The sequence below is a fragment of the Aulostomus chinensis genome, chromosome 6 (genome assembly GCF_037954235.1).
Source record: "Aulostomus chinensis isolate RoL2024-O1b breed Wild chromosome 6, RoL_Achi_v1.0, whole genome shotgun sequence".
In the NCBI taxonomy this organism is placed as follows: Eukaryota; Metazoa; Chordata; class Actinopteri; order Syngnathiformes; family Aulostomidae; genus Aulostomus; species Aulostomus chinensis.
Window position 1 is genome coordinate 26,782,066 of NC_141325.1, and position 12,823 is coordinate 26,794,888.

Genomic DNA, 12,823 nt, shown 5'->3' on the forward strand with positions numbered 1-12,823 from the left:
TGACAGGTCCTGTTCTCTTTCAGGTGTCGGAGCAGCTTTCCAAAGCGCCTGCGCCCTCCATGGGGGAGATGACCACAACGGACGCATCCAAAAAGCCAAGTTCAGAAGACGGCAAACATGACCTGCCAAAGAAGCCGGGGATCACAGAGGGGGTATGTTCCACCGACACAGGACCGAGGGAAGCCTCCCAGGCACAAGTCGCTCCACCCCCACCACCCACAGAAAAGAGTAGTAAGCTTCTGGAGAGCCACGCTGGAAAGGTGGAAGCTGCTGGAAGTGAGGGCCACAGAACAGGGTCAGAGGAACCTATGGAGCTGGACACTGGCCACTGGAGGAAGCCCTCCACAGCCACAGATTCTCAGGGCAATGAAACAGAGACTGACAGCTCCCTGAGTGTCATGGAACCCCAGCAGAAAGTGAGTGACAGCAGCCGGACACCAGAGCTTTCTCTAGAGGAACTCAGTATTAGCTCCAGGCAGCAGCAGCTCCAGTCCTCAGCAAGCAAGGTCACACTGGCTGCCAGTGGCACTGATCAGGGTTTACTACGAAGACCCAACAGGAAAAGGAAACTTCTCGAGGATGTGGAATCTGGAAAAACCCTCCTGCTTGACGCGTACAGAGTGTGGCAGCAAGGCCAGAAGATCATGACGTACGACTTGGGCCGCATTGAGAAGATCATGTCAGAGACGTATATGCTCATAAAACAGGTAGGCCTCTTTAACGTGTCCCTGCTGTGCACACACTGATCACCCTGACAGAGCTGGAGAGGTTTATCTTATTTTGCAAAGTCATACATGCTTTATATGAGCACCTCTTAAAATAAACTGCTCCTGGGAAACCCCTCTTCTTACTGAATTAGTAACAGAGCATCCATTGCAGAATAGGGACTTTCCCTCTTTCAGCTTTCTAACTCTACGACTACTCTGGCCCCATAAAATGTGGTTTGCTTTTACTCTGTTACACAAACTCACCCTTTATGTCTTAACTTTATGACTATGGTCTTAATGCTGTCATCCCTGAAACAAGTCATGGACTCTAAAAATAGCCCCTAGGGGTTTTTTCTTTTTTTCCCCCCTTTTTTTGGGGGGGGTTTTAGGACTTTTTTTTTGAGTGCCAGCATTTAGAGATAAGGTGATTTTCACATTGGTGGTGTTCTCAATAACACAGTCTGTATCTGTAAACACCCCCACCCTTAAGAGCCTTTTTTTTCTTTTTCTGCCAATGTTCATACAAATGTTCTCTTGAAATCGATGATGAATACAGTTTCTTTTGGTAGTTGAAGGACACTGACTGCGCACAAAAAAATATACCATACCACATGCCATAGCTCAAGAATTCATGCACTGATTATGACTTCACCAGGGGGTAAATAGAGTTGAACTTGTTAAGATGATGCATCTCATTACATGCCAGTCATTTGAAAACGGCCCCGTGGTTGCATTTTGTTGAGCGAATCAACTCATTAGTCTCTACTTCACAAAATTTGGGCTGGCTGAACACGCTGTCATTTGGGGAAGTACTAAAACTGGTGACTGTGAATTGAATGTTGTTGTTTTTTTTCCTGCGCACTAAAACAGTGGAAATCAAAACCAGGTCAAGCACATCACTCAAACCAGTTTTTAGCCAGACGTCTGCTGTAGGTTATACTACAACACTTAGGTTGACAAAAAAAAAAAAGTTTGTAATGCTGCTACACTGTATAAGAGTGAATATACTGGATATTTTAAAGCAGTTGTGCATAGAAAAATGCTTTCTGTCCAGCGCGGAGCACTGCTTGTTTTGAACGATGCATCTACATTACTACGGCTTGAAAGAGATGTCCTGTTTGTTCGTATCGCCTATCAGTTATCGATCAGGGGAGTTGAGCTCCACGAATATATTCCCAACTTTACTGATTTTCCTCCAGCGTTTGTCTCCTGAGTGACAGCCTGGATGCTCTCAGCCTTCTGTCTGCTGTGCTCTGCCACGTGTTGTGGGGGAATGATTGCAGAATACAGCGATCTCTGTTTTCATTAACATGTAGAAATGAAACTGAGGTCTAGTATTGCGCTCAGAGGGAATGATTTTAAGTAGTCGCTATCAGCACATAGACATTTTAATTATGGAGCTGCTCTTCTCTTCTGAATAAGAGGAGTGATTCAATCGGAATCAAAGACTTTCTCTTGGCTCAGAATTATCTTCTCAATGCTCATAATTGTCATTTATGTAATTTATATATGAGCAACAATGCATATGAAGCTTACGTGTTGGCATCGGTGAGGTAAGGAAGTGTAAAAATGGCTCTGTTGTGTGTTTGAAAGTCGGTCCTGTTGCACCGCTTTGTAAGGCCTTAATGGTGTTGTTAGAGAAGAGCCATCATCAGCTTGTGTAGCCGTATTGAGCTTCAAATCAATGTTGGCCCTACAGAAGTGGATGTTTCATTGGCTGTGTAATGCAGGGGGGGTTGTTATGCGAGGGACAGTGAAGGAAAGGAGGATGCAAGTTTCTAAGGGTTCGCCTTTCAAGTGAGCAAAGAGGATTTTCTCAGACACACCCATGAGAGCGTAGCCAGAGCAAACAGCAACATGTTTCCTGTCACAAAACAAGTAGCTATGCAATTAATGTTCCTGGACATTTTCCATCTTCTGATTGAGCACCGATGTGCACCAACCGCCTTGTGGTTTTAGTCTGCTGCTCTGCACAGCTGCACTGTGTGTTTTTAAAGCTCTTGTCTCGGATCTGTTTCATGCTCCTATAGATTCTGTCAGTGTTGCTGCATATTTCAGATGATTTCTCTCTCAGCGATGCACTTTGAATAAATTGCGAGATCTAAAAAAACAGAGCATTTCATGTCATTGATTTATTTTCAACGCAAAAGTTAAAGGATGCTCAGTTTAGCCCACAAAGAGGCAGCCATCATCGTATCTGACAGGGTGATCCCTCTTGATGTGTTCAGTAACAACCCTCAGATGCTATCACAGGCTGTCTGTTAATGACAAATGTAACCATTCCTCCTATTAGTGAAAATTGTAATGTTTATAATTTGGATTAAACTACCCTTGAACACTACTGAATATTCAATCCAACCTGCCACATTATTTTCACAGTTTTACTGTAGCGTAGTATGTAGTATGTGATTGAGCCGTCTTGTTGACATTTGAATTTTTCAACTTGTAAATCTGATATGATGGAGATGGCTTGCTGTGAGCCAGGCATGAATAGAAAGCAGAGGGATGTCCCGTGTGATCCAGTGAATCTTGACTGTCTTTTTAGAACAACTGCTGTAATTTTGAAAACTAGAATGAGGCTGTAAAGTCCCTCCCTTCGGGGGTCTCTGAACTGCTGCTTACAACAGGTTGCTGGAGGGAACACAACAGCTGTGTGAACAAGATTACTTCTAATTGCACGATGTTTTGCTGTTGCTAAGCTGGCCGACTCCCACACACCGCACGTCCACTAGCAGCAGTGGGCCTTAAAGCGAGCCTGTCTTCGCTGGTGCTGCGATCAATCCTGGCTCAGAGATAGAAGCAGAAATAGGAGCAAATCACGAAGGGTTTGTTATTAGTGCTGCTTTTTATCATGCTATGATGACACTAGACAACTGGAACTGTGCAGATGAACATGACAACATTACAGGCTGAACATGAAGAGAACAGAGACATGACCCAGTGTGATTTGAGCCTCTGTCACTCCTGTAGCTTCCTGTGTCTTAACATCTCCCTCCTCTTGCCTCAGGTTGATGAGGACGTAGCTCTGGACCAAGCTGTGAAGTTTTGCCAGATCCAGTTGGCTACTTCGGCCCAAAGACAGGTAAAACAGCTGAACTCAGCGTGCTCACCTCACCGCTGCATCTCTCTGGCCACTTGCACGGTGTACATCCATAGTTGGCCAAATACGCATTCTTTCTTTTCCAGCTAATTTAAAGTTCACACAAAAAAGTGATATTTTCTGGTAACTACACTGGCTGATAAAATCTGTAATAGTTTTGGGTGTTTGGTTGTTTTCTTCAGCAGTTGTTTAGAGACACAGTTTATTTAGTCACTTCACAAATTTTGCAACTAGAGCTATGCTGGATCATAATGCATGTGATATATTGTTCAAAATTCTCAATAACGACATGTCTAATTTCATAGGTATCCGGTGTGAGAACTCCCCCCCAAAAAATCTCCTACAACATCATTGGTTATGATGGTGCTGGATTCTGAGTACTGTGATTAGTTTTCTTTTCCCTGGAATTTTGATTTGTGAATCAAATTATGAGTCAGATTTTTTTAGCCAACATCAAGGATATTTCGTCTTTGATGTTGGCACAGAATTAAGTTGTGTTTGCGCCTCTATCAAGACTGTAAGCTGATGTAGCTTTTGGCTACTGATAGAGTTTTTTTTCACGTCACTACTAACATCATTACTGCAGTACACCATGAAATATTGACTGTAGAATAACTGAAACAGGAAAACATCAGACAAAGCATTTTTATTGAGCTCACTTGGAAAACGTGATTTAAATCAGGCCAATATTTGTCTGCTTTTACTACCTAACTACTATCTTCAGTGGAAGATGTTGCTGTATTCCACCCCCCATCTGCATCTGCCAGTCTATGAAGCGCTTTTCTTAATCTTTTTATAGTTTGTTGAGCATTAGCATGCATCGTCTGTGGTATAATGTGCTAAACTAATGAGTAACTTGGTAATTCCCAGACTTATTCAAATATATCCTGCTCCAGCGTGCCAGGACTAAATATAGCCCAGAGTAGTGTGAATGCTTCCTGTCGTCTCTTCAGCTTCACTCTGCGGTTGCTGAACTTGCCCTTGATTTCAACAGAGCCTCAGCATGCACGGCACTAATTTGCACAGGCTTACTGTAAACGTGCTAGGGATTCAACAGAAAATCAAGCCGAAATGGAACTACATGAATTGCCCTTGTAAAAACTAAATGGAAGAAGAAGAGGCATCTAAAGTAGTGATCAGCATTGTCTTCAGTCCTCATATTACCGCCGACTCCCCTTCCTTACTTCCCTCCTCCTGCCCACACAGTCATCAAGGGTTTCTCTGCCCACATCCCTCTCTCCCAGTGATGCGCCCCAAACCTCAGGCTCAGGACTGACTGGGAGAAAGGATCTGTTTTCCTCACTCAGTGATCGTAGCAGCTAATTTCTGCAAGAACCCGTGTCATCTTGGTTATACTTGCATACACAATGCAGTGATACGCCTGCAGAGAAGGTGCCAGAATACTCTGATCTACGCCCTGTTTTTTTAAAATAATTTTGTTACAACAGCTGTGACAGTCATTCTGTAGTCTGTCTGAAGCTCCACTGTGATTTGTCACTACAACAGTTTAAAAAAAAACATAGTAGGTTTTTACATTTTTTCCTCAATTAATTTTCATTCCGTTATATTTAGCCATGGCAATATTGATTCAAAACAAGCAGATTGATTATAATTCAGAAACTCTACAGAACAAATGAAGGTTAAGCTGCTTTGCATGCAGCACAGCAATCACACAATTTAAAAACTCAGAAGTGGAAATAACCTCTGATGAATGAAATCACACACTAGAGAACTTCAGTCACAAATACAGCTAATCAAAATAAGCCTGTTTGGATATAATTGTTGGTTTTATTTGATTATAATCATTTGAATAAATTTGTTGCTTCATTACTGGCCAATAGATCCAGTAAATATCATAACTGGATACTTGCAGTTATCTTTTCAGCGTCAGGATTCACCATGGCTGTGATCATTGAGAGATGTGAAGACACTCGTGCTGATTTTAATGTAGCAGTCGGTCTGGTGAAGTTATTGTGCCCCTTGCTCGTGTCGTGCCTTGCACTTGCATGCAGTAGGAAATGTGAGTCGGCACGTCTGAGACTTGAAAAAATAATCGTGCCTGCTTCTTCTTTCACAGTCACACATTCTTTTAAGCCCCCACAAGTGCGGAGTGAGATCTGCCTGCATGGCACTGAGCCTGAAAAGTGTGTGTGTGTGTGTGTGTGTGTGTGTGTGTGTGTGTGTGTGTGTGTGTGTGTGTGTTTGACACCACATCAGGCAAGCATGTCACGGTTGAATGACCTGCGCTCCCTGTTACTGTCACGCACTCCACTTCTGATATATATTCTACTAATCTGATCTCCACACACGACGTTTGCAGCTGCTCTTAACCGATTGAAAGCCCAATCTTGATAAAGCATCTTTCCAACATCAGCCCACTCGCACCACGCACTCGCTGCATGTTATGTGCTGAAATTTTCTCAGGTACATGGTTTTTCTACTGCACGAGGATCGGCTGACTTGTTGGTGTCTGTTGTGGCGATGTTTAATTCATGAGAGATGAATCATCAGAGCTGGCTTTGGAGCCGCTGCGTGGTTGAAGCTGCTGCGTGCTCAGCGCTGGGCTGATGGATCTGTTGATGTCCGAGGTTTTGGAAGGCTACTCCCGTTAATTTGATTTGCCTGTACGCTGCCGTGTGAATCCCCTGGGGAGTTTGACAGCTCTGATTCAGAACAAACATATGACTACAATCACAGCAGAGCATGTGAGATAAATAGCACGAGAGAACCATTTATTCTGAATTATCTGTAGCTAAAAATGTATCTGTCTCCCACTTGTCGTGCCTCAATGAAAATTTACAAAAATACTATGAATTCTGAACAAATTCCCTCCTGATGTCAAAGCGCAACAACACCACACACACATTTACCGGATGTCAATTTAACTACTGCCTCATCTTTTGGCACAAGCCGTCCATCAACAATAGGGTTTCATTTACAGGACGACAGAATCCAGCTTCCTCCAACTTTTCATCCATTTTAAAATGGAAACCAGAGATGGTATTCATCTCTTTTAACAGTGCTCCTCTGTGTTGCCATGACAGCAGCTGTGGGAGCAGGGCCGCTGTTGTCACAGGTTGTTTGTGCAGCTCTTGTGTTTTGTAAGTGGTCCTCCAAAGAACACCCAGGAAAGTGGCACAGAGGGATGTGGTGTGGAGCCGAGCTCATCAGGTCCGGTGGCGAATTGGACGACATCACAAGTCTGTCAAGGATACCATTACTTCTCCTGTGAAAGAGACTGACATAGTCACCGTGCGTTGTGTCAAGACTCATTTTGGTTCTTCAGTACCGAGTCTTCTGTCAGCAGGGAAGAAGCTCAGCAGCAGGATAGATCCTTGAGGTCAGTGGCGGCTCCTCATGACTTCTGCTCCTCTCTCTGCTACAGCCTGCAGGCGATGCCCCAACCACGCCTAAATACACCAAGGAGCACCGAGACATCTTCTTTCCTGCCGCCTTGCCAACACCCGTCCTGGTCAGCCACACTGCCTGCCACCCGCTGTCCAGCCAGGACAGCCAAGCCAAAGTGGTGTACGAGCCCCTGAGCAAGTTGCCCAGACCTCAAGCTTCAGGCTTCCACGATCAACCACAGCACAGGAGGGTAGCGTGCCACCCCGCCGCAGCCATGCCCTTCCTGCCGCACACAGGTACACCGGCTCACACATCTTAATGCTTCCTCTGCCTCATCCTGGACATGCACCCTCTTGTAACGCTGCAGGAGTCTAGTGGGACCTTTCAGCTCTGCAGCTGTCATCTCAGTTTGTAGAGATCCTGCTTTGCTTCCGTTAAGTGACCAGCAGAGGGCACCTGTGGTCCTCCACAGACCGGTTACATAACAGCAATGGCCTGGCTATGTTTTGCTTGTGTGGTTCAGTTTTTTGACAACAGAAATTTCTGTGGGTTTGAACTAAGAATTTCTGATCTGGATTGTATGTATCACATACACAGTGAACTCACACTGATATTCCAGATACGCTTAAAACTGAGTGTGCAAACTTTAATTCATATTCTGACCCGTATTACCTTTTCTTTTTTTTGAGTACATGACTCATGAGTCTGTTTTTGAAGGAGGCCAGCAGGGCCACTAGAGGGCTCTTGCTGGTGACCTTGAGGAGGAGGATTTTGGAGGTGGTCTTTGTGCTTTTTTGTGTCAGACAAGTGCTGATTAAGGAGGAGCCCCAGGGGGTGACTATACAGATGGACCTCTGGTTCCAGATAACAGTCAACTGCTTTCACTTCTACCACTGAGGCTCAGGGAAAACTATACTACCTGTGTTTGCTGTGTACTGTTAGGAAGACGCCAGTCTGAGGTGTTGCTGACCAAATATGCCCCCTTGAGGAAAATTATTAGACAGCCGATTAATCAGGACGATACTTGACATTTTTGTAATCATCCGTATTGGCTGATTCCTGAGCTCATGAGGCCGTTTAACAAGCAGGCACATCCGTGGGCTGCCCAATTCCTCGCCATTCTACAGGCAGACTTACTCATGCCCGAATCCCTCACTAGAATAAAAAGTTTAACCGTTTAATACCTGATGATTGGGACCAAAAGCTAAGAGATGATTTTTGTTGTGCAAGCAAAACTGAAGCTATGCAGTTATCTGATTATAAATGTTATGTAATGTTAGAAATGTATGCATCATTTGGTAGATAAGATTGTTACATATTTTATCGTCATATATATATATATATATATATATGTATATATATGTATATATATGTATATATGTATATATATATGTATATATGTATATATGTATATATGTATATATATGTATATATATGTGTATATATATGTATATATATGTATATATATGTGTATATATATGTATGTGTATATATATATGTATGTGTATATATATATATATATATGTATGTGTATATATATATATGTATGTGTGTATATATATATATGTATGTGTGTATATATATATGTATGTGTGTATATATATGTATGTGTATATATATGTATGTGTGTATATATATATATGTATGTGTGTATATATATATATATGTATGTGTGTATATATATATATATGTATGTGTATATATATATGTATGTATGTGTGTATATATATATGTATGTGTATATATATATATGTATGTGTGTATATATGTATGTGTGTATATATGTATGTGTATATATATATATATATATATGTATATATGTATGTGCTGCAGATACAGGTGGAAGAGATTTGCAAAGACACACACAGGCTGCATTTTGTATTGGTTTCCTAGACAACGAGAAGAAGCCTGGAAGAGCATTAGATCAGTATTTGTTTTCATTCGGGTTCTTCTGATCTGCTCAGCCGGCTTTTTGATCCGTTCGTTCTAACGAAGCCACCATTAAAGAGCTCATCCACTACAAAACTGTAAGTCAATTAATAGTTTGTCAACGGAAGCTCAGAACGTGTCACAACACACCGTCATCTTCGCTCTGTCAGGGAAGCAGTCCGTCCTCAGGGGTGATGTCTTCTGTCACAGTGTGTTTGTGTCAATAAAGCAAGATAATTATGTCTTTAGCATCCTGACATCAGAGGTTTTAACCCGCCTCACAACAGAATCCTGGCTGGACTTGTTGATCAGCTCAGACTGATGATGATGATGATGATGATGATGAATGTAAATACTCTGGTGTCTTGGCCTGATTTTACTGACACAAAACCATGTTGAGCTTTACTATCGGTGCTACCGGTGAAGTTGTCCAGGCTTTTATTGTGTGGAGGTATTGTGTGTGTGGAGGCTCTGGCGATCGTGTGTAACGTGTGTGTTGTTGCCTACAGAGGAGCGGGAGGAGCCCTCCGAGGGGCTCCTGTACCGACAGCAGGAGTCGCACCTCTGTCAACAGATGAAACTAGCAACAATGTCCCAGGGGCAAGAATTAGCAGCCGGCTGGTTCCAGGAGGAAACGGCCACATGTAGCACCGCGCCAGCTTGTCCAGGTCTGAAACCACTAGTGCTCAACCAGTAATGCAAATAATTTATGTTTAAGTGGTTATAAAAAAAAAACATCTTATTTTCCCCATAAATCAGTTGTAACACAATTGTATCAGAGTGCTGTAGGGAACCCTGAAGTTAGCGTCACCACTCAGTCCCTCAAAAGAAAGCTTATGAGGTTTTTACACTGGATTATGGATTATCGCAGAAAATAAACATCTGTAGCAAACAGAAGATGGACATGCTTTGTCCAGCAAGAGAATCTTCACAAGTGAACTCCACTTGTGGGTTTTTAGAAGCACAAAGCCAACGTGACGCTATAAACACACTTCGTAGCATCACGCTAAATCTTCTCACTTTGTTGTGATGATGTTAAACGTGTGATCAACCACCACTTTCAAGACATAAAATGCCTCAAAATTCGCAAGTGCTGCATTTGCTGATGTATCTTACGCTGCAGAATAGAAGGTAGGAATACGTTTGACCTTATTTCAGGCATCCAACCAAAAAGCCACTGGCTCTGGGACGAGGGATATCACACGTTCAACAACGCTCATTTATCTCTTCCATTAGGATTCATTCCTGTGCCGCTCTGTATCTGTCAAATAATATATATTTTTTATCGCTTCTAATTGGTCATCACTTGAAGCTGTGAATCAGAGGTGTGACAGAGAATGATTCATGGAGTTCATTAGTAACATCGTATTGTAACGTAGCTCTGGGGCTGAGAACAAGTACCTCTACCCGGGTGACCTCAGCTGAACCCCAGGTGACAAAATGCCATTTTTCACCGTGTGAGACAGAACTAACCCTCCCTGGCGCAGGAATTGGGGGGAAAATTGACTTAATCTGCAATCGGCAAATTAATCATCACACTGTTGTAACATGACCTTTTTGGTGGAGGTAAATATCAAGTGAGTTAATTTGCTTTGAGAGTGTAATACGTAATTCTGTCTTCCTCTCCCTCAGACCAGCAGCAGTATGCCAGCAATGAGCAGTCAAAACTTCCAGACCCGAGCCGAATCCGCTCCCGCGTCCCACCAAACATGCCAAAGCTTTTTATCCCTTCCACCGTCACCAAGTTCCCTCCAGAGATCACGGTCACGCCTCCGACGCCCACGCTTCTCTCTCCCAAAGGCAGCATCTCAGAGGAAACCAAACAGAGACTCAAGGTAGGTCTACCTTCTGTGATTCTACATCAACACACTGAGCCGCAGCCAACAGTGCCCCCTGCTGTCTGCTCCCGTACAGAACGTCATCCTGTCGTCTCAGTCTGCAGCCACAGTGAAGAAGGACACTTTGAGCCAGCCGTCCCTGGAGGTGCAGGAGACCTCCAGCCAGGAGTCGTCTCTGGAGAGCGAGTCCGACGAGGAGGACGACTACATGGACATCTGAGCCCCTGAAGGCATCGTGTCACTGCCAAACCCTGTGCCACTGTCTTAACGAACATCACTGCAGCTGTCGTTGTTGATGCTATTGTTCCCCATTGTTTAAAAAGCACTCCCAAACTAAGAAAATGCAGTATTATCACATGGACGACAGCATGTCTGTAACGTGCCATTTATGCATATCACAGCTTACCCAACTCTACGCTGGTCCTGGCGAGAAGACTTGTAGCCTTTCACGCCCGACCGGTCCCCTTGTTTATGCATCTTTTTATGACGTCGAGTGATAATTGTATCTCCGAGCTGCAGCTTCATCCTCGTTATGACAAGTCGTCAATCTGAGGTGCCTCAGTGTGCGCTGCCACTCAGCAGCATGTACGTACCTGCCGTACTCCTCCTCGACCTTCTCCTCCGGCATGAGAACCTTATCCGCAGTACGCGTGCTTTTGCTATTTCACTGAACACAAAAGGTGAACTGAGGACAATCGGTTGCATCCGAGATGTACAGTCCACGAGGGGCCAACGCAGCCTCATAACCTGTAGCAGTTGGAAATGTTTACACTCAACATTTGGGATGTTTTTCAGTTAGCACTGAATTGCGTGCTATTTTTGTACTCACTGTATTTCTTGTAATATTTTGTCTTATGTATTTGTTTCTTTCATGTGCATTTGTAGCTGAGAGGAAACATTGTTACCAGGAAGACGTCCTGTCACCAGCACTGACCTGAATGATGATGATGATGATGGTTTGGGGGGTTAAAAGAAATGAGCTTTTGTACGTATCATAATCCAAATATCTTTCCAATATGTTTGGCTTTAACGGGTGGGGTGTCGAGCTGGAGAGAGATGTGCATGTGTGAGAGTGTGAGCATTAAAGGCGAGGCTCCATCCTTAGGAAGTCTCTGGAACTCCGATGCCTTTCCGTTGGAATCGTTTTGGTAAATGTGTCACTATACTAGCTTAACTCAGCGGAAGACAACCGAATGTTTTTTTACAGATTGTTTTCTATAAAAAGAAGATAGAGATTTACTGATTGTTTCTTGAAAACTGTCTGAAAATACTTTTTAAAAAGGACACAAATGAAAAATTGTAAATGTTATCACCCTTGATATATAAAAAGAACCAGTTTTGTATTTAATTTCATTATTTTTGTTGAAGTTTTGGGTGTAAGATAATTTTTTATTGTTCTGCTGAGCTTCTGGATGGAAATGTACTGCAGCTAAGAGGTGAACTGTTCTCTGTCTGGACTGAATGCATTATAGATGTCTAACCAAAAATATATTTCGGAAACACATTCCGTATCTTTTGTCCTCCCTAAAATAGCATCAAGCGTGCTTCAAGTTCATCTTTGCATCAGCTCGGACGGTTGTTCTAATTGTAATGTGTACGACGCCTCCTGGGCCGCCTGTGGTTGCCGGCACTGCCGATGTTGACTGGAATTACGGGAACAAAAAACAAAAACATCCTTGGCAACAATTACTGTAGATTTACACACGATTAAAGGTTTCATTTCCTGCACTCACCAGGATCTTACAGGATGCATCAACCCTCAGCGGTAAAATGATCTTTGTTTGTTTCTGTTTGACCACATGCCTCAAAGTTGAAGTAAGATATACGTGAGTCCTTACAAAGAATTCAAAATTCATTTGCATGTAAGATATTATTACCTGCAGTTGAAATCATAAAGCCCC

General features: G+C 43.1%; 1 protein-coding gene across 6 annotated transcripts in view; it reads left to right on the top strand.

Annotated features, from left to right (window-relative positions):
• Positions 1-12,617, top strand: part of cabin1 (calcineurin binding protein 1) — a 35,042-nt gene extending 22,425 nt beyond the window's left edge. For 3 of the 6 annotated variants that reach the window (XM_086207243.1, XM_086207244.1, XM_086207246.1), the window contains 6 exons: positions 24-707; positions 3,715-3,789; positions 7,193-7,451; positions 9,594-9,752; positions 10,717-10,919; positions 10,999-12,615. In XM_086207243.1, coding sequence (XP_086063369.1) covers positions 24-707; positions 3,715-3,789; positions 7,193-7,451; positions 9,594-9,752; positions 10,717-10,919; positions 10,999-11,142 — 1,524 coding nt within the window. In that variant the 3' untranslated portion in view covers positions 11,143-12,615. Of the gene's footprint in view, positions 1-23; positions 708-3,714; positions 3,790-7,192; positions 7,452-9,593; positions 9,753-10,716; positions 10,920-10,998 lie in introns of all 6 variants that reach the window. The other 3 variants (XM_086207245.1, XM_086207248.1, XM_086207247.1) reach the window with 2 other exon arrangements.
• Positions 12,618-12,823: the final 206 nt, after the last annotated feature.